This window comes from Panicum hallii, chromosome 6 (genome assembly GCF_002211085.1).
Source record: "Panicum hallii strain FIL2 chromosome 6, PHallii_v3.1, whole genome shotgun sequence".
In the NCBI taxonomy this organism is placed as follows: domain Eukaryota; kingdom Viridiplantae; phylum Streptophyta; class Magnoliopsida; order Poales; family Poaceae; genus Panicum; species Panicum hallii.
The window spans coordinates 5,432,040-5,453,743 of NC_038047.1; the positions used below are offsets into that span (position 1 = coordinate 5,432,040).

Consider the following 21,704-nt stretch of genomic DNA (forward strand, 5'->3'; position numbering starts at 1 on the left):
TGTCGAAATAGACCTTATAGATCTTTCATGCTGATCACTTTGACGTAATCAGGTTGTGCATGCTGCAACTGCAAATGAATGAACATATTGTTCTTCAAGAACAACAAACTCCACACCACACACGAGAGATCTTTGCTCCTCCTTGCAACGAATGAGAAGAAGTGAGACCTATGCTAACAGCTAGCTGCCTATTTACAATTGTTTCACAGGGCCATTTTTTGTTTGATAAGAATTCACAGGGCCAATTGGCTCTGATGGAGAAGAAGAAGAAGAGGAAGAAGAAGAAGCCATTTGAGTGTTGGTAAATTTCCTTAATTCGCTGCATCACCATCTCGGCGCATACACAAATCTTCAGCCTATTTACACCTGATGGCATGTGGATCCATGAGCTAAATAATTCCTACTGTGTTAATTGAGCAATTGATTGGTCTGTCTCTACATCACCATCCCGGCCGGCGGCGCCAGGTTCAGGTCGAGCCCCAGGCCCAACGCCGGCGCCGCGTCGAACACGACCGACGAGGAGGAGCTCGACCCTGGGAAGCTCTGCTCTTCCTCGCTCTTCGGCGGCAGGAACTGCAGCAGCGCCGGCGCCACGGCCACCATCGCCGTCGGGTCCAGGAACAGCTGGTACGGCTGCGCGGCGACCATGGCCGGGAGCGCTAGGCTCAGGTCCTGCGACTGGGGCGCCGCGACCGCCACCGTCACCGCCAGCGGCGAGTCCCGGCAGGAGGAGGAGGAGGATGACGCGTCCTCGGATAGCACCGCGCTCCCGCTCGCCGCTGGAGCAGCAGCCGCCTCTGCGGCCTTCGGGTCCTGGGCGGGGTAGTTGGTGGCGGCGCGTGGCCCGCGGAGCCTGCGCGCGGCGGCGTCGTACGCGCGCGCCGCCTCCTCGGGCGTGTCGAAGGTGCCGAGCCACACGCGCGCCTTCCGCACAGGGTCCCGGATCTCCGCCGCGTACCGGCCCCACGGCCGCTTCCGCACGCCGCGGAGCCTCGGCTGCTCCGCCGCCGCCGGCGCGCACATGGCGCTGCCGTTGCTCCCAGCCGGCGAAGACGACCTCTTCGGAGCCATGGATCGCTTGTATCCGGCTGGCTGGTTGTCGCTGCCCTTCTCGCGTCCTCGCCGCTCGCTGGCTGGCCGGCTTCTCGCTCTGTTCTTCGCTGTTGAAGCTTGTGAAGGATGGATGGATGGGGATGCCGCTGGGGAGGCGCGGGAATATTAATATACTAGTACTTTGAGTGCGCCCCGTGCACCTATTGTAATGAGATTTATTTTATTAATATAGTAATATTAACATTAACTTTACAATATTAAGATACATTTTTTTATATAAAAGATAAATGGCTAAAATTAATTAAATAAAATATTAATATTATTAATTTACAACGTCTACTGCAACATGTACAAAACTGTCATTATTTAATCTGATTGATAATATAGGTACATAAAAGATTGATTCATAGTACAGATACATAGGGTACAAAATGAAGATGAGTCTGATGGTAATTCCTACTTATTCTGCAATATAGATTGGAAGAAACAAATGTTATAACAAAATGTTAGATATGGTCAGAAAGGTATCCTAATCACTCTTCCTAATCCTCATACCAACCCTTATACCAATAAGAAAAAGGGCTAATTTCTAATAAAATTATTCTTTCCGACACCGGTACTAAGGAAAGGGCTAATTTCTAACAAATTTTTTCTCTTGCTGATTCCTATTTTGAGGTCTAGTGTTTTTCTCCCGATGTTGCCTATTGGTACTAAATTAGAAATAATTGTAATAAATATTTCGGATAATAACTTAGTTTTTTTACTTTAATTAGTGGAAATATGCTAGTTTCTGATGCTAATAGGCAAAGACAATAAAAGCATCATTGGCAGAAATGAATCATTATATTTATTCTTAGTGGTTAGTGGTAATGCATAGTTACTTGCATTATTAGATATCTTAATTCCTTCTTCGACATAGTTTCTTCTTATTATTCCCTGCAAGGGAAAATTTTAATATAAAAATATAAGTTACGGATTGTAAAATAGAGCTAGATTTAGTTTTAAAGTGAGTATAACAACTGATTGAAATATTAATTTATTTATTCGTATCTTAGTCGGTGGAGATACCTTTGATTCCGCTCTTGATGAGCAAAAGTAGAGATGATTTCTTTGACCGTAGTGGACTGAAAATATGAGATCTTTTTTGCATAAAATTTGGTGACACTCCAATGTTAGTAGAAGCTGAAGTAAGAATGAGTTCAGAGCTATGAAGTTGATCCTCTTAGACTTGGCACACATATCCACAGTATAATCGTCCATATTGTTGTTCGCAGTAGGAGAGTGCCAAGGAGCCGAAATGCGAAAATATGAATGAGTTGTTTATTTTTCTTTGCAGTGGTATTGATTCTTGGGATGGTTGGTTGGGAAATAATTGAGGTTGGATTGGAAAAGGAAATCAAATCACTAAGCCTAGAAAAGGAAAGGAACTACTTTGTTCTAAAGAATATAGATAATAACAGACAATGTTAGCCCAGTAGCCATCCTTAATTTACAATATCTATGAGGAAACGCATATATCTTTTATGTAACCATATAGTCATGTACATATGTACATATCTCTAAACATACATGACATGCACATGCCTTATATATAACACATATATATATATATTAGAATAGAAGAAGTACTGCTTAGTAAAACATATAATGAAAGGCAAATTAAGAACATGTTGAGGTAGAAGTAGTAGCTCACCAAATAGGTGGTAGTTGTTTTAGAAGAGATCAACAATTTGAGCAGATTTCTAGCAATCTAATTAATTTGCATGGATATATTCTCTATGAAAAAGAGTAGCACGCCACAAAGTGAAATAAATAAGCCACAAGGATATACAAACCCTCATATTGCCCTTGCATAGCTCAAAATAAAACTACAGGTACAATTAAAGAATTTAAACAACAGCATAGCTACTGACATATGTCTTAGGCAAAATAAAGAGTGCATTATCCTGCCAGTTTCCAGAAAAATAGCACAAGTCTACAATACTGCAGTAGGTTTAAAGAAGATTACAACTATACTCGCAGCATAAAACCTGTAGCATAGGACTAAAATCAACAAGATTTGGGCAAGGAAAAAGTAGGTGGTTCTAAAACTAAAGATGTTGTCGCATATTCTGTCAATAAAATTGATAAAAGATGATCACCTTAAAACATTCTTGCAAGACTGATTCCTCCTCTGCAACTTTTGATACCGGGACTTAGATTCAGAGCAAGGTAATACGTCTATGTAAGAAACCTGCATAGGCTTTTATTATACCCCCATGGCCCTTAACAATCTGCGCAGAAATAAATGCAAACTAAGAGCCTAATTTATCTTCATGGTAAACAAAGTAAAAAGAAAGACACCTTTTCATTTTAGTCACCTATAAGATACAATTTGGCAGAACGAAAATACCATAAGTACAATAAGGATATATCAATTTATGGTAACCAAAGTGAAAGCAGCACTTTCCTTTCCAGCTGCCCAAATCAAACAATAATTGGAAGAAATAATCACAAACTTACTAGAACTAAGCACTACTACATGAATAAACAACCGTATCAAGCAATGCATTAATCTACCACAGGTACAGTCAAAGAACGAGATATGTCTTAGGCAAAACAAACTGTGCATTACCTTGCCAGTTTTCAGGAAATAGTACAGGTCTACATTGCCGCAGTGGGTTTAAAGAAGGTTACACTGTACTGGCAGCACAAAACCTGCAGTATAGAATTAAGATCAATAAGATTTGGGCAAGGAAAAAATAGGTGGTTCTGAAATTAGAAATGTTGTCGCATGTTCCATCAATAAAATTGATAAAAGATGATCACCTTAAAACATTCATGCAAGATTGATTCCTCCTTTGTAACCTTTGATATCGGGACTTTAGATTCAGAGTAAGGTGACACCTCTATGTAAGAAATCTGGATAGGTTTTTATTATACCCCAATAGCCCTTAGCAATCTGCGTAGAAATGAAAGCAAAAGAAGAGCCTAATTCATCTTCATGGATAACAAAGTAAAAGGAAAGGCACCTTTTCAATTTAGTCGCCAAATTAAAAATAAGAGTCCTGTAAAATTTGATGCTGGAACTTAAATGGCAAATAAACATATGCAAAACTAAGTTGCAAAATTTACTGGGTCGTACTTAGATCATTGATCCACCCGTGGATCCAAATTATTTTGTAATTAAACATCAAATATTGTAGATTGGGAAAAAAAATGATCCACCTAATAGTGCAGTAGAGATTCGCTTACATGGCTTTTCTCTATCATGGTGAAGTTAATTTTAATCAAAGGAGTTACAGGAAAACCACATGAATAAAAAGATTGCTTGAAGTTTAAAATGTAGAATCTATCGCAGCAGCTTGCAGGCCCTCCAGAAATAGAATTGCTAGTCATGAGTGATACTGCAATACTGCAACCTTTAAGGTAGTCACAGAAGGTATATAAAGCACCATATACTAAATTGGTTACTCTCTAAGTACATGAAAATCTAAAACAATTACCAATAAATAGTACATTTCCTGCATCTGGAATCACGAAGTTGCTTGTTGGATTAGCTCAAACATCGCGCGCCTAGGGCAAAGCTTCATGGTGTTCTCCAGATTATTAGCTAGTCAATAGTCATTATCCAATAACATAAAATGGATATATGATATTACTGCAAGCTGCAACACAAGGCAAAGAGACCATTAAAGGAACAATATTGAGGAAGCCTAGCCAATGATTTATCATCAAGGTGCAAGGAGGAAGGTAGAAGATGATTTTAGGTAAATAAATATTTTCTAAAAAATTCAAGTGCAGATTTGCAATACTAAAGTAAAGATTAGACATGTTTCCTAGAGTGGCCTGCAGCTAACTTTGCAGATGAAATCCAAATTTTTAAAAAATAGCAACAGGCTCTGGACACATGTTACATGAGCATTCCATCGAACACATAATATGCAACTAATATAGTTTATATGGAGATGCAATATGAGATTTCATACACAGATGAAAAAAACAAAGGAGTTGATCAAGGAAAGATATAGATTGGATGATCTTTCAGGTACAATGCAATGCATAGGCAGGCATGCTTAGAAAAAAAACTGTAGGCTTAGCTATTACAGTCTTAACTTTTCCTCCCAAATTCCTGCTCGCGATCGAGTTGCTGGTCAGAGTGATGGGGCAGTATCTGGCTGGCCACAAGGTGGGTAGATATGCAAAGTGGAACCTCTTCTTGCAGGGGATGCACTTGCGACAACGCGGTGCTGATGGACGGATATGGAGGCAGTCGCTATCTGCTGTGTAGTCCAGAGCAGAGAGATATGCTCGAAGCAAAGAGAAGGTAGAGGAAGAAAATACAGTATATGTGAGAGCGGCCGGCGTCGGGGAAGGAGGCAGTGGTAGCGGCAATGGAGGACAAGGTGAAAAACGAAAGAGGCTAGGGTTTGGGGAGGCTGGCCGGAGTCTTAAATGAGGAGGGTGAGCGGGAGACTCCGTCACGGCAGCCTGTAGCGAGCCGGCTCCTGCGGGCATCGGAAGGCTCGTCCTCGATGGCGTCGAGGTCGCTAGCGCGGCTGCCGGTGATGGCGTGCTGCTCACCGGCATCTGCAGATCGATGGACGCCACGGTCAGGAGCAAGATGAGCGCCAGTGCAAGGTTGCCGTTGGCGGAGGTGCTCGAGAAGATGTAGGCGGAGGTGGCAATGGCGAGCGTCTGTGCCGGCAACGAGCACGGGGTCGCCTGTACTGCCGCATCGACCTCCATGGTGAGCTTGATATCTTATCGGCGCGAGATTGATCATGACCGCTGGCGGATGTGATCGACAAGAGGAAGCGAGAGGGGATGGAAATGGAGAACGGAAGTGGGAGAGGAGGAGGAGGAAGCATCGTGCGCTCAAAAAATAAGGCTCACGGGCTCTCGAGCGGGCACCAGAATCTTCCGTCCAATGCCATAGCAGAACGTGTCCCTGGAGGCCGCAAGCAACGACCACTGCGCATAGGACGGAGCAAATCAATTTAGCATACGTGGACCACCTGACGGGCCGCGGAGCGTCGAAGCTTTAACATATAGAAATATACACCGCGAGAGGAGGGCGGGCGGGGGGGGGGGGGAGGGGGGACGGTGACGGTGACGGTGACGGTGACGGCGTGAGGTGGAGTCTGGCGCCCATGCGGGAGAGGCGGAAGGAAGGTGAGGCCGGCTCCTGGCGTGGGGCCCGCGGCGCCGACCCTCAGCGGGGCGTTTCGGCGGCTCGTGGCGTCGGTTTTGCCGGGCCCGTTTCTCTTGCGCGTCGGCGCCGTGCGCGCGCGAGCGAGCTAGCGTGCCCGCCCTGCGATGCGCTGGCTCGTATCCGGTTCGACTCGCGGGGCTCGCGTGGGGTGGGGGTCCGGCCGAGCAGGTCGCCCACGCAGCCGTCCGATCAGGAAACCGACGTCCCGAGACCGGCTGCCGAGTGTACCTCCGAGTCACGGCAGCATTTCACTTTTCAGCTGCTTGTACTTGAGTCTGCCAAAAAATCAGTGGAGGTTGAAGAAAAATTATACAACAATTAAACACGCAAGACGCTTGAGCTTTTACTAAGCTTAGATCACACCCCCCCCCCTCGTTGGCAGTTCCTGGGTCCGCCTGTTAGTACCCCATCACCTTCTCGCTGCTAACACCGCCCCTGGCATGGAGGGGGCAATGGATCCGTACGACAGGAGTTGGGCGAGCCGCTGCTTGAACACAGCACCATGGCCGAAGGAAGAAGAAGGCAGTTTTCGGCGCGGTGACAGTGGAGCGGCGGCCGGTTACAGCAGAAAAGAGGCGTCGAACCGCCCTCTTTCCACCGGCATCGACCCGCCGTTTCATTTTCTCCGCGATAGTATAAAAGTTAGGCAGCGTCACGGAGGGGAAAAAAGAAATCGGGGGGAATATGCTGGCGGCGGCGCCTGCGCTGCGACCTGCGAGCGCGCACGGCACGCGGACGGGGCGGCGGCGGCCGGGTCACTCCTGGAGTCGTCGGGGCGGCGCGCGCACCTGCCGCAGGGAGCAAGGCGTCGCGCTCACGCCGCCGCCGCCGCCAGGACTGGACGGTGCGGGTGCCACACGCGTCGCTGCTGCCCGGCAAGGAGTACTGGCGCGACGCCCCCCGATCTTTTTAATTATTCCTCCGTCCACCTCCCCCCAAGCTGCCGACACGACACGGGCGCGTGCGCTGCCTCGAAGCCTCGCCGTGCCTGCCGCTACTGGGGACGGACAGAACGGAGAGATTACGGAGGTGACGGGGTCGTGCAAGTATGCTTGCAAATGGGAGATTAATTTCATCTTCCAAAACAAAAAAAAGTAGAGAACTGCACAGGAGAGACCAGCTGGGGCTAGTAAAAAAAAAGTTAATTTTCTCGTTCTTGCATTGCGAATTTGCGAGAGATCAGAACAAGTGAGACCTAGCTGGTTAACCACACAGACGAAACACGAACTAGGAGCTAGCTGCCTATTTACATTTCGTTTCAGCTGAGCATGAGCTACCCAATAATCAGCTTGGCTGATTCCATTTCCGTTACTACATCACCATCTCGGCCGGCGGGGGCAGGTTGAGGTCCAGCCCCAGGCCCACCGACGACCCGGGGAAGCAGCGGCTCCGCTCTTCCTCGCCCTTCAGCGGCAGGAACTGCCGCAGCGCCGGCGCGGCGGGCACCGTCGCAGTCAGGTACGGCGACCGAGCCGGCGCCGCCGTCGTTGGCAGCGAGTCGGCCGCGGACGAGGACGGCGGGCACGGCTCGTCCGCCGCGGGGGCGGCGGGGTAGTTGGTGGCGGCGCGCGGCCCGCGGAGCCTCCGCGCGGCGGCGTCGTAGGCGCGCGCGGCCTCCTCGGGCGTGTCGAAGGTGCCCAGCCACACGCGCGCCTTCCGCGCCGGGTCGCGGATCTCCGCCGCGTACCGGCCCCACGGCCGCTTCCGCACGCCGCGGAGCCTCGGCTGCTGCTCCGCCGCCGCGCGCTCAGCGCTGCCGCCGCCGCCGCTGCTGCTGCTTCCGGCCGGCGAAGGGGGCCTCCTCGGCGCCATGGATGATGGATCGGTCGAGCTGGCTGTACGGAGGATTGGAGGCGTGTGCGCGCGCTTGCTGCTCAGCTTCGCTTTCGAGGCCTAGTTGGGACGATGGGAGAATGGGATCGGGATGGCGGGGACGCGCGAATTTTATACAGGGTCAGAGGGCGGCGGGGCCCACGCGGGAAGGGAGGTCTGACTGTTGACTTGGCCAGCGGGCCTCGCGTTTCGGCGGCCGCTCCCCTCCCTCCCGCCGGTTTCGCAGGGCGTTCCCGCGCGCGTCGCGTCCGTCGGCGCCCCAACGAGCCTGCCCGCTGCCGCGCTGGCTCGAGGGGACGGGCGGCCGGCGTCGGTTGCCGGCCGAGCCGTCGGACGGAGAAGCGACGCTCCATCGGTCGTCGTTGAGGTCATCTCACTCAAAAGTAACCTTTGGCCTTTTTGTTTTTGCTGTGGTGGTTACGTTTGTCACCAAGTAATCTATAGATATAAATGAAGCTATAAACCTAGCCAAAAAATATTCCCATTTATCATCAATCAAATTATCTTACTATTGCTGCAAACAAAAATAAGCAGAAGTAATGTTGCTTCCGAGCCTTTTAGCATGTGGCTATAGTTTCAGTGCCTCTTCTTATCCTCCAAGAAACGAGACTATGAAAATTAATTGTGCTAGTGTCTATACTCTTCCACAGTGCTGCCGTTTCTAATCCCAGTCTTCGAGATCACACGCTTTTGCTCTGTTTGTGGCTACACGCACATCAAACTAGAGGAGTGTACACGAAAATTTTACATGTGTAGACCTAGCTTCCTCAAAACACTACAGGTTCTTAGCTAGCGGTGACCTATTTGACCGAACTGAAAGTTTGACAACTTAGAATGCCTAGCCGGATACAGGGTGTGTTCGTTTCTCAGAGTCTAAAGTTTAGAGGTGTCACATCAAAAAAAATCTTATCATTTAGAAGTATTAAATAAAGTCTAATTACAAAACTAATTACAGAACCCCAGGGCTAATTCGCGAGACGAATCTAATGAGGTATATTAGTCCATGATTAGCGGATGATTACTGTAGCATCTCTGTGGTAAATTATGGATTAATTAGGCTTATTAAATTTGTCTCGCGAATTAGCACCCATCTATGCAAAAAGTTTTATAAATAGATTTTATTTAATACTTCTAAATAGCAAGATTCTCTTTGATGCGACGGATCTAAACTTTAGAGGGGAGAAAACGAACACACCCATAGTTGAGGACGAGATTGAGCATCATTTGCATGGGAAAACATGCATGAGGGGGTGTAAACAGGCAATTCCGCCTTCTATCCGTACGCGCAAGCATAACTTTTCATGTTCATTTTGAGGACTAAACTTCTGAGTCGTGCCACATCGTTTTAACTTGGTTTGTGGCAACTTGCAAGGGGGCAAAGATGGCAAATTCAGAATATCTCGACCGACTATATTTCTTATGCTATGTCCAAAACGACTTCTAGCAGCGGCTTTTGTATCTTCAAGGGTGTGTGTACAGGGATGGTCTGGACTAGTTTACCGAAGGAAATGGTGGCGCAACGAGGTGATGCGTGTTCCAGACCTGCGCAGCTTCTCGCGCCGCACGCGCACGTTCCGGCCACGACACCCCTCCCCCCCCCCCCGCCCCCCCCCCCCCGCCAGCGCGGGGTTCGGTTGCCGGCGGCGGCGACTCCGCGGCGGATTTTAATATATACTCGGGCGTCGGTGGCTTGGAGCTCAGCCGGCTTGCCCTGGGCGGCGCCGTACGCACGCACGCGGATGCCAGCAGAGGAGCGCCGCCGGGATTTTTTAATTCCTCGGCCTGCCTGCCGCTGCGCTCGTCTGCTGGTGGCTGGCTGCCGACATGGGTGCGTTGCCTCGAAGGTACCGCGGGTGCCCGCTTGCCAGGCGATGCGTGTCGCCGCCGCGACCACGCGCGCGGCTGCTTCCGCTGCTCGTGTCGCATAGGCGGGCAGGCTCCACGGACCATGCCGGCGCCGGGAGTAGAAAATTTTCACTTTTGGCAATCAGTTCTTTCATTCCTTGTTTTCTGCGACATTTTAGCAGTCAGTTTTTTTACATAGGCCTTGTTTAGATTGCAAATTTTTATAACAGTTGGAACTTTTTGCTACTGTAGCACTTTCGTTTGTATTTGACAAATTTTATCTAATTATAGACTAACTAGGCTTAAAAGATTCGTCTCGTGATGTACAATTAAACTGTGCAATTAGTTATTTTTTTTACATACATTTACTGCTCCATGCATGTGTCCCAAAATTGATGTGATGGAGAGAGAGTGTAAACATTTGGAATTTGGAAGCGATCTAAACGGGGCCATAGTCCCTAATTTCGCACACACCCACCTAACATCTTTCGAACAGACAGGCGAAACTCGCCCTGCCCCATTTCATTAACAAGGTAGAAAGTCACAGCATCTTTAACGAGGTTCCATCCAGGACACAGCAAAGAGGAGTACCCTACAGAACACCACCCGTTGAGCCTACTGAAGTCTGAAAGCGCACACTGAAAGCAGGAAAAAGCGAAACGACAGGACGCCGAAACGATGAACGATCTTCAGGTACTCGTAGGCTTCACACATTCAGCCATTCAGGTCCTAACTCGAGTTTCTTCATGCCGTCATACAGCGCCAGATCCTCCTTAGGATGGTTTTTGTGCTTCGCCAGCTCTGTTGACGAAAAATCATGTCCTTCCTGGTTAGCCAAATCCTCCAGCACCTTTCAGCAGAGATGCAGTTAAGAGTTTGAAACCTGCCCCCACAGGGCCATTTACAAACCATATCCTCAAACGACTGAATTTTGGATGTGGAGATGACCATTCGCATACTCCCACATATGTCTAGCAACTATACAATCAAAGAACAAATGGGGGATCGACTCGTTTTCATTGCACAATTGGCGGTGTAAAGGTTTAGAGATGTTTCTTTTAATCAAGTTATCTGTAGTTTATTGTGAGACAACAACCAAAGTAAGACCTGACGCGGGGCGGGGCGGGGGGGGGGGGGGGGTGTTCTGAATTTTCCAAACTGAAAGTTAGTTAATTAATCACTGCATATAAGGATTGAGCAGTGTAAATACCCTTACTATCATATTGCCAAACTAGCGCATATCCTTCATCATTGGATTGCACACTTCTCATTATTTCCTCGAGCTCATACCGTCTCTCCCCCCGTCATGTAACATTTCTGCATATTTTGAAACCTATGCACATTTACTCTCTCCGAAGTGAAGGTTTTGAGAGGGCGTTTTCTTGCGATGAATTTCTATTTTACCTCATCATCCTCCCACCTGTACTGTCAGCTACGCCTACGCGCCTAGCCATGCTTTTTTACCTACACGATGTTTGAAGCTTCGTGTAAATTCAGACATCGATATTCACGGAGCGGTGCATGGAAATGCACACTCGCCTCGCCTTCCATACAAGCAATCATCTGCCGTCCCGTGTTCCCTAGCCTTCAAGTGGCACGAGTACAGGTTCAGACAGCCTTATATGCTCCAACAGATTCAAAGATTTTCAGTCGTCGCAGTCGAATTAGAAAGGGATCCACTGAAACCATTACTCTTTTTGTTATGTTTGACTGTTTATAATTATTCTTACGTTGCAGGTTTGCACGCAACTTGGTCAATACACAAACAGTTCACTATCTACACAGGGATGGCTGATCAGCGGCACGCCCATGAGGGGTCGAGTAACACTTGTGGCATGAGGCTTGCTAACCAGCTGGGGACCGGACAGCCACGGACGGGTACGCCACCACCGCGTGGGGCCGTGGGTTCCTTGGGCCAGCGTTCCCCTCCTCCTCTGCGCCATTCGCCTCCCTATTCCACTTTCTCTCTTCTCCCAGCTCGGGCCGAGCTGAGCTGCCTCCGCTGCCGGCTGCAATACGTGGGCCACACCCCTTCCCTCTTTGATTCTCTCCGCAATAGCCTCCCCACCTCCTCCTCCACCTACCCCGCCACTTTTCACACCCGTTTTGGCTGTTTGCCGGCCGGAATCACCTCCGCCCCGGCCGGTCGCCATTGAAGTTCGCCGGAGCTTCAAGCCGCACGCCGACAAACCTCCTCCGGCCTTCCTCCACCCGAGCCGATTCCATGGTGAGCACCATGGTGCCGCCCTCGCCTCCCGGCCCTTTTCTCCGCCGCCCCTCGCGCCGCTGCGACCAACTCGCTACCATCGCTCCACCCGTCGCGGGCCACCTCCGCGCGGCCCTGCACCGCATCCCCGTACGCCACGGCTGCGCCTTGGCGTGCTGGCCGCGGTGCCCTCACCGTCCAGCTTGACGCCGGCAGCCCACGGCCGGCCAAGCCACCATCAGCCATAGCCTAGCCTTGGGCAGCTCGCCCTTGAGTTGCCATTCAGAGGGAGAGAGAAAGGAGTAAATTGGAGAAGAGAACACTATATAGGGGGATTTTTTATAAATTTTCGCCAGCATGGCGATCACATGGCATGCCACGTCGATACTTGGAGCTCGCGTGGCATGCTTGGGACCGTGGCATGCTTGGGACCGGGATGAACCCAGGACCCAAATATTCATTTTGAATGTTTAGGGGCTAACTGACACAAGGGTATAAGTTTAGCGACCTGGGGTGCATTTTAATTTACTCTTTTTTTTAAACTATGTATGCACATTATAAATGACTCATAACTGATGGGTTCAATTTATTAATCGTCGATCAAGACATACATTGCCAGCTCTAGAAAATATTTAAGCATAGGCACAGCCATTTTGATGACACATGTGCATGTATGCAGGTAAGTTAAGACATCATAGTTCCGAGTAAGTCATAAACTTCGGGTTTATTTGGCTGGAACCCTAGACCGGGCTTCCTGGCCCAGACAACAAATCCACTACTTCCTGGGTTAGGAAGTGTGGTCAGTACTGGAACCAAAGAGGCCGTTATTATATATCATTGGTGCCGTGCATATATCTATCATAGATCATGCACGTGCGTGCGTGTGTCTATATATACACGGCACGATTTGTACTTGCTCATGCCACTGCCGTGTTGTCGTTGCCACATAAGTCCTGGTAGGCGAAGAGCTGGTAGGGTGGCTTGTTGACGGATAGCCACCCATTGATGAAGAACTTGCGGACCAAGACGGACAGATCCGTGTCGATCTGGATGATCTCCACGAAGTTCACGTACCAATCGGGCTTGCCGCTGGACCCGTCGGACACCAGCAGCATCTTGCACGGCATGGCGGCCATGCACTCGCGAGGCGCGTGGCCGAAGATGTCCATGTTGCCCGACTCGAAGTAGTCGTGGCCGGGGCCCATCCAGCCCCAGGATTCCAGGTCCGGGAACTCCATGGCGTCGCTCTCGTCAGCGCTGGACAGCTTCAGGTAGACGCGGGCGTCGGTGCCGGCGCCCTCGATCCCCGGCGCGGTCTTGACAACAATCTCGTAGAGGCATAGGTTTGCGGATGAGGAGGCGCCGGCGATGATGTTAGAGTCGAGTCGAGCCGAGCCTCGCCCTCTCCCTGCAGGGATGACAGTGCGAAGGCATGGCTTGCAGAGACTGCGATGAGAGTGAGGACAGTGATGGAATAAACCTTCATGGCAGAGACTACCTTATTGCTGCTTGATTTGCTGTGTCTATGAGGTCTGATGATCAGCGTATGTTGTGGGGTTGTTTATAGGTGGCCGTGATGGTTGTTCTCGCCGGGGTAGCTAGCTTCTGTGGTCGAAAATTCGATATTCTGTCACGATCGTGAATTGAAAACAAACACATGCAGCTAGGCACGGACGGCCTCGCATGCAGTCGCATCCCTGCCTGCCTCCTTTCTGCCATGTGCCAATTTATATATACGGAAATGATAACACGGTTCGCATCATCAGGGGAAAAAAAAATGGGTTCACAAATAACTGTTTTTTACTTTTTTCTATTTAGTTTTCTTCTCCCTTGCTTATTGTTGAAACTCTTCTTTTGCGTCTATATATGCAAGAACGGAATCCTTCTTAATGGATGTTGTGTGTTGGGTTCGTATGCCAGCTTAGAAATGAATGGGAACAGCTAGAAGAAAACTGAAAAGGTTAATGTTCTATGTTTTTTTTTTTTGAAAAGCAACCGGCAAGAAATTTGCCGTGCATATATTGGTAGAGAAGGGATTTTACATACTGATGCTTTTTAAGAATTACATCAGTGACCGGTAAACAAATCACTTGATCGGTAAACAAACCTGGAATAGCTTGAAACAAAGCAAGCACAACCACGTAAGCTTCTAGGGCTGATGGGTGGGACCCGTGTGGCAGTGAGAGGGAGGATGGAGCGGAGCTGGGCCCTGTTGGCCCAGCAGGGAGGAGGAGATGACCCAGGAAAGATGTTGGCCGATCGTGAGGTTTAGAAGTTTGATTTAAATCCAAATTCAAAGGTATTTGAAGTTGAGATAGGGTTCTGTACCACCAAATAATAAAGGTTCACACAATTCTTAAGCACTCAAATAAACAATTACATTTTGTCAGTGGATCAAAATATTTTTAGAATTGAAACTTTTGGCTCCTATTCATACTTCTTGAATTCTAATCATACAACCTAAATCAAAATTAATTTTTGTATTCAAATTTATTTGTAGTAGGTTTTACCTCGTTGAGAAACACACGGTACGGTGTTACTGCATGACCGGAAACAGAACGGAGAAAGAAGGAAACGAACAAAAATGGAAGGGCTCACACGAGAGATGACTGGAATTGAGGAAAAATATGGGGTAGCGACGCTCTGCTAATGAGCTTTTTGTGGTAATCCCTGTGCTGTGAAGAGCTTGACGATATGCATGGACTTCATCATCTACCCCACTCCCTCTTTCTTTCGCCTGGGCATTACATCAGCAGCGATTGCCTCGAGGGAAACTACTCCATGCGCATCCTTGGCAATGAATTCTTTATATCAGAATTCGATATGCCAAATATATATATATATATATATGTATATGTATATGTGTGTGTGCATGCCTCTCTTAAAAACTGCCATTTATTATGACATTGGAACCTTTTTGTATATATATATATACCTATACATATATACATATATATACATACATATATATATATATATGTATATATAGGGCTGGTCTATTCAGGAATCCAGCACGCACGGGTCTATTGGTGGAGTTCCTGATCGTTGGCGGCGTATACGTCGGATCTCCGGCGAGCTGAATATTTACTACGTGACGATGTTGAGGGAGTAAAAAGGCAAACGTAGAAGTTAAGTGTGTCTACGTGGAGGTGCAGTGGAAGTAAAAAGGGTACCCATTCGGTTCCCTTGCGTGGCTTTGACAAGGAAGTAAAAAAAAAATACGAAATGTTGGCGTAAAAGCTTAACATTTTTTTTTTGCGATACGTAAAAGCTTAACATTACTACTAGAGCGCGGTCAACATGGTCGGTCAACATGCAGTAGTCATGAATCATGATCTCTTTGCTTGCCATGCAGTGCATAGGATGCGGCCTACTTGGACAAGTAATTTACTGGAGTAATTTTCCAATATGTGAGAAGTAAAATTACTTATGACATCAACCCCATGATAGAAAAGCTATTTCCGTTGCTATTACTCCTCTAATTCTATGATAATACTCTTTGAGTTTGATAATATTACTGCTCATATCAATACTCAGTTACTGTTTTTTTTTGGAAATTAAAGTTCGATTACACTGCACAAACTTCCCAGTACTTGTACCATATACTCCAAACATATTAACTTGATGGTAGTAGTTTTAGTACTAGTAAACTACAAACCAAGCTTACAAAATTATACTCCATATATTCCAAGCACATTAACTAGGAAAATACTCCAACCATGAACCATAAAAAAAAACTACTCTTGTATGTACAACCTTTATAGAAAAGAAAGTATTCGATATCAGATTCAGCTATTGATCTTGCTGTGAAACATCAGACCACAAACATCTCTGAATATTTGCAACATCTATATTCTCTGCACATATTCAAAAAAGGTCATGTTCATGGAGATCAATGAGATGCACCGAAGAAACAACACCTCCTTTCGTGAACCAGGAAGAAAATTCAGAAAATAGGAGCATGAAACAACTCACAAATTGGTGCACGATAATCAAGCAGGAACCATGTTGCTCTGTTTCTCAGAAGTATTTACTCCTCACAAAGCAGGATTAAACTGTGAGCAGGAAACAATGCCAGTAGGGTGCGGAGAGAGCCCGCCGCCGTCCCGATGCGGAGCTGGATCTCGCGCACTGATCCTTAGCTCCTTCAGACTTGGCATCTTGAATCCTTGAATCATCAACTACGGATGTAGCTGCTCATCGTGCAATGTACCATGGAGTAGTCATTGCAGGGGTCCAAAAATTGTACAAAATGAGCACCGCCGTGCACATGAACTGCTTGCTGCCTACCCAGATCAGGAAGTAAAATTTTAATTCTCTTCAAAACCAAGGGATTTGATCTCGGATCTGGCAAGAAAACGAGCACCATACGAATGCAGATTCCTAACCTTGCTATTCAATCTAGAATGCAGCAAAAACAATGTGTGCTACTTCCTTTCCACCCTCTTACCTGAAGATTGCTACTCCGGCCAGTCCACAAAATGCAAAATTTGCTCCCAATATTTAAAAGGAAATTCGCTAGCAAAATTTGGCTAGCTAAAGTGGAATAATACTACTTGAATTGCCAGCTGCGCTTGAGATTAGCCAGATCTGCCAAGATTGAGTTGGCACAATTTTGGCAAGTACCAAGTAACACGAGAAGCTTGCATTGCATCACAGGTCACGCCGATCGAGCAGCTAGCCCCAGCGAGAGTCAGCCAGCACTCTCACACTCCACCGCCTCCCATCATCCCCTCTGTTCATCTGCAAGAGGCCGAGCGCGTCTCACTCAGAAGTCGGAACCAACGAGCAGCCGTGTTCACCCGATCGATCGATCTGCGCTGCCGGTACGGAACACTCTCTGAAATCTGAATTCATCGCGTCAGCCTGCTCCGATCCAAACACTGCTCGTCAACCTGACATGGTTTGTTTGATTCTGTGGTTCCAGTGAGTTCGTTCTAGCTAGGGATCGACGTCGTCCTCGCCGCCGCATCGAGTATGTCTTCTCCAATATTTATCCATCAACTCGATCTGAACTCTGGCGCTATACTGCTCCAGTTTACCCTAGTTTTCCTCACCTGTCGACGCTGCCGAGCGCCATCGATCGATCGACTTGACAGTTGAGGGTTGGGACGCTCCCCGCCGCCGCTCGTCACCGTTGCCACATCATTTCCATACTCCTGACAACCGCGTCAGGCACTTGGGTAAGCTCCTCGCCACCTCCTGCTACAGCGCTTGCTTTCTGCATCTGTCTCTAGATAGCTAGCCCCCCTGCTTCCTAGTTCGTACGAGACGGCTCAATTCAGCACTTGCTAGAGCCCCTCTCAACTTCTCATGCCCGATTGGTCGTTGCCTCTGTGTGCCCCAGGAAGAAGAAAAATGTCAGTTGCATCTCTGACTTAGCTTGTGGAACCTGCTATTAAAAAGAACACTTTTTTACTCTTTCCGTGCGTGACACCCCGCTAAATCACTCTATAACACGTGAGGTTTGTGAAGTTTTACGAAGACCTTTGCAATGCATATGAGTGATTGAGTGATGGCCGGGGCTTGCGTGGGCTTATCAAATTGGGCTTCAATCTCGTCTGATGGCCTGGTGGGGGTGCTCAGAAATGGGCCATGAGGGATGCCTATATGGTGGAAAATTGATTGTAACAACAAAATTTTGGTTTGGGCCTGGTGTCTAGGCACCCACGGGTCTTCACTGGACTCCATCCCTAGTTGCATCAAAGTGAGCAGTTTACAAGTTGTTGGACCAATCTGCACCCACACCAAATTAAATACTTTACAAGATAGGTATTGGACCAATCTGCACTCACTTGCAAAGTTGTTGTATGGTGGTACAATTTACTCTTTTAATAGTATGTAATAATAGAGGGTGCACTATCATACTTACTTCACGTCTACGGTAAGGCTTTAATTTACTGCCAATTTGGTTTAATAATAGAGGGTTAATAGAGAATTTTGCTGGCAATCTTGGGCTGGAATGACATCACATGATCCTAGCACATCATTTTCCTTGCCAGCGCCCTTCACCACATAGCCCTAGAGGCACACGCTCCGCCACCGTTACGCTAGGCTCCCGTTCACTTCACGTGTCGCCCGTTCTTGACTTGGTGAAATACTGAAGCCGACGCGCGCTGCAGTCGGTTTTGTGTCTCCGGCGAACCTCGCTCGTCGTTGTTGGAGACGCTGCTGCCCCGGCCGACGCCGGCGATCCATCCTTCTCCGCCCGGTAAGCTTTCCTGAATCTTTGACATGCTCTAGTCTAGACTCCCTATATATGTTCGAACCACTTCAACTTCTTCCCAATCGCGCGCCAGCGACAGCCGGCAAGAAAACCGTTGCATCAAGGCCTCCCATCGGCCTCCTTGTCCCGTGATTCTACCACAGCCGCGGCGAGCAAACTTGCTTGGACACCCATCAATGGCCGCCGCCATACCTCTCTAGTTATAGACTTGGATTTATTCAAAAATCTAGTTACAGTCGATTTATACTAGAGTTTTAGTGTTCTTTTTTGTGTAATTTCCCACTGAAGATGACTAGAGTTATAGTGTCCTTTTTTTGTGTAATTTACATGTAAAGATGGCGTGACTAAAAATTCAGGGGCGGGACTCATCTAGAATACCTGAACTTTTTTGCAACATCTTAATCTGGATTTAATGAACAACTGAATTCTTTTCAAAAAAAGTCGCATGCTTGCTCAACTTCCAAGTTGCAGTATGAAGTAAGCTGGCGTCAAACCTTAAACATGAAGTGACTTTCTCATGTTACAATGATTTATATATTTAACACTGCTACTACGCTTACCCTCCTCCATATTTTGAATGCTATACATGTCTATCAATTATCGTTTGCTATGGTAGTTAGAGAGTCTGGCTCCAGAAAGCAAATAATATTGTCTCCACAGTTTTATATTACTGAAAAGCATCTCTCCATGGATGCTTTTGTAGTCTCCTGCATGCTGTCTCAAAGCCTACTGGTTTCACTCACGCTCCAATAGAAGAGGGGTACATGGCTAAGTGAAAAATCGCTCTTGTCCTTTGACAGCAGCTCTTACACTAGTTCCGACCTTGGATCCACCAGTCCAGGGACAGTTTTCTGTTTGATCTAACAATGCATATGTACCCTAATATTGTCACTTTTAATTCTTTGTCCACCTTATTTCTATTGGGGATGTATTGGTGCTTCCTTGTATTTCTGCAGAAGGTACGAATTCTCAAGAAAGTTAGAAAGGTACTCCTTTGCTCGACCAAATCAAGACACTAGGGGAAGGCAAGGCAGGTGACTTCCCACCATATACAATTTTTACGTTTCTATGCAAACTATTATACATGCCTTACTTGTTAAGTGATCAACAGCAAGCTGCAAGCGACACCATGGACTGTGCTTGATGAAGCTTGTCTGCCTCTTGGACTTATGATAGAATTGCATATTATTGGTTGAATATATATGGTTATTGAGGGACTTTCTTTATGAGGGGTTATGCATACGAACTACATTTCGGGTTTCGCGACTACGTACTTCAGGCAATGGCCGATGGTCAGAAAAAGGCATTTGCTCTATTATGACATTGAGGGTCAGTTTCGCCACTACGTACTTCAGGCAATGTTGATGAGGCACCTCTGTTCTCGTTCTTGGTCGAGGCCATCCATCGAGCCTCTGTTCTTCTTCGTTCTTACCTTTTCTCTGCTCTTTCTTTGATCCGTTTGTACATACTCCTCCAGATAGAAAGAATGGAGTATTTATTTACACAAGCTGATTGAGATATTATGCTCTAAAACACTAGCACGGGAGGAGAATACAGTACTCTACTTCTGAACAGTGCACACGCCACAACAGTTGAAGGATGAGCTAGCAGACACGACGAAAACAGGACAGAACATCAGAAGTCAGAACCACACGAACACAAGACAAACGGGGAGCAGAGAACCAAGGGAGCACGTTCCAAAACATCACGTACTCAGCCAACCATATCATCCCGGACGCAGTATTCAGTCAGCGTGCTTGCACCTCAGCACCCTCCAGACCGACTCCAGAGCATCTAAACACTTGGTTACTATTGCTTTCTACTGCTACTACTACTTCCTACAGAATCAAGCACCGACCGCTTATGGCTGTGCTCGCGGCGGCTGCTGATGAGGCGGAACTGCATTCATTCTCTGCTTGATGCTGTCCAATGCTGCGTTCACTTTCTGCTGGCTCTTCTGCTTTGTGCTATCCCAGCTCGCGCTCACTCCCAGCTTCAGGCTCCCCCACCTTGCACCGCACCAGGTCTTGATCCTGCCAGCCCAACCTCCCAGTGTATCAAAGACCAAAGGGTCACCCCATACCCAAATGATGATCATGCAGATTGCAATGAAGGTGCTGAAGCCAATCCCCCATCCGTAGCCAATGGGCTCCGACAGAGCTATGAGGAGAAGAACAACTGCTACTGTGGATGTTGCTCGTGCCAGATTAGCTGCAAGAATTCTGATCCAATTGATGCCCACAGCAGTCGTCGACGACATCATCCCAACACCGACCACTCCAATAGCTATCATCATGAATACTGTGTATGCACTCAAGTGGCCAGCCTTCCATTTCTTCAGGGCATCCCCCAACCCCATAACCTGAAATATGCTCGAAATGATTTGGACTGCAAGATTGAGATGATTCGATTCCCAGTTGAAATACCGCTGAGGAAAAGAATTTGGTTAGAGGTCATGACGAATTAGTAGTGAAGTACAGATCACATCCAGTTAATAAAACAAAAATGTCATTAAAGAGTAGCAAAGCAATATTTGACAATAAATCAAACATTCAAATGCTCGTGGACCTGTGCTTGACCAGAACGGTATGAAATTAAAATTACATGCTCCATCGAGATTGCAAGAGCTGATGATTTTAGGGACTTGACTGTGCACTAACCATTCTGTTTAGTAAGTGTTACCATTAGATACATATATATGAAGTTAAGGATTGTCTCTCTGATTGATAATCCAATCATAATCAAGATATAAATTAACAGAGCAGGGCACTACATGGATTAAAGAAAACAATTGTGAAGACCATTCTGTTCAGTAAATACAACCATCATTGCAATTAAAACGATGCAGATAAGTATGAAGTTTCTCCCTAATTCACCAGAAACAGGTTTAAATAGAAAAGTTGAATTACGCCTTAAATTAACGGAGCAAGACGCTAGACTAAACAGAACCAGACAAAGTAAACCGGCTGTGAAGACTATCATTTGGTGCCGGTGGATCAGCAGCCACAGCGGCAGCAGGGCCATGCGGCGGCGACGGTGCACCACCGCCTGCGGCAGCAGGTTGTGCGCCTTGTTGGGCCGCACCAGAACCACCTGACCCCGCCGGCAACGGCGGCGGCGGCGGCGGGGGAGCAGCTTGAATAGCAGTAGTGATTTGAAGGGGAGAAGCATTGGCGACGGCGGCTGCGACAGCAGCTCCCTCGGCTGCAGCTGCCGGCTTGCAGTGAGAAGACCACCATGAGACGGCAATAAGGTGGGATTGGGTAAGCGACTGACGTCAGCATCAATTGGGTCGTGACGGAGCGATCTCGCAGTAGAACGTACCAGCCCGAAGTGCGGTAGACGAG

General features: G+C 47.5%; 4 protein-coding genes across 4 annotated transcripts; all 4 read right to left on the minus strand.

Annotated features, from left to right (window-relative positions):
* On the minus strand, positions 1-1,257 carry LOC112897399 (ethylene-responsive transcription factor ERF098-like). Its single transcript, XM_025965687.1, has one exon. It carries the CDS (start codon positions 1,069-1,071, stop codon positions 436-438), a length of 636 nt encoding a protein of 211 aa, XP_025821472.1. The 5' UTR covers positions 1,072-1,257; the 3' UTR covers positions 1-435.
* A 6,117-nt stretch (positions 1,258-7,374) lies between these two features.
* LOC112897549 (ethylene-responsive transcription factor 8-like) lies at positions 7,375-8,152 on the minus strand. Its single transcript, XM_025965868.1, has one exon. It carries the CDS (start codon positions 8,057-8,059, stop codon positions 7,559-7,561), a length of 501 nt encoding a protein of 166 aa, XP_025821653.1. The 5' UTR covers positions 8,060-8,152; the 3' UTR covers positions 7,375-7,558.
* A 4,541-nt stretch (positions 8,153-12,693) lies between these two features.
* Positions 12,694-13,663, minus strand: LOC112897467 (PLAT domain-containing protein 2-like). Its single transcript, XM_025965766.1, has one exon. The coding sequence runs from the start codon at positions 13,367-13,369 to the stop codon at positions 13,049-13,051; it is 321 nt and encodes a 106-aa protein (XP_025821551.1). The 5' UTR covers positions 13,370-13,663; the 3' UTR covers positions 12,694-13,048.
* A 6,304-nt stretch (positions 13,664-19,967) lies between these two features.
* On the minus strand, positions 19,968-21,704 carry LOC112898609. Its single transcript, XM_025966964.1, has 2 exons — positions 21,682-21,704; positions 19,968-20,785 (listed from the first exon to the last, which is right to left on the minus strand). The coding sequence occupies exon 2, from the start codon at positions 20,714-20,716 to the stop codon at positions 20,219-20,221; it is 498 nt and encodes a 165-aa protein (XP_025822749.1). The 5' UTR covers positions 20,717-20,785; positions 21,682-21,704; the 3' UTR covers positions 19,968-20,218.

Excerpts from the sequence above, each read along its gene's own strand:
- LOC112897399 (XM_025965687.1), bottom strand. The coding sequence starts at position 1,071 with ATGGCTCCGAAGAGGTCGTCTTCGCCGGCTGGGAGCAACGGCAGCGCC.
- LOC112897549 (XM_025965868.1), bottom strand. The coding sequence starts at position 8,059 with ATGGCGCCGAGGAGGCCCCCTTCGCCGGCCGGAAGCAGCAGCAGCGGC.
- LOC112897467 (XM_025965766.1), bottom strand. The coding sequence starts at position 13,369 with ATGGAGTTCCCGGACCTGGAATCCTGGGGCTGGATGGGCCCCGGCCAC.
- LOC112898609 (XM_025966964.1), bottom strand. The coding sequence starts at position 20,716 with ATGGGGTTGGGGGATGCCCTGAAGAAATGGAAGGCTGGCCACTTGAGT.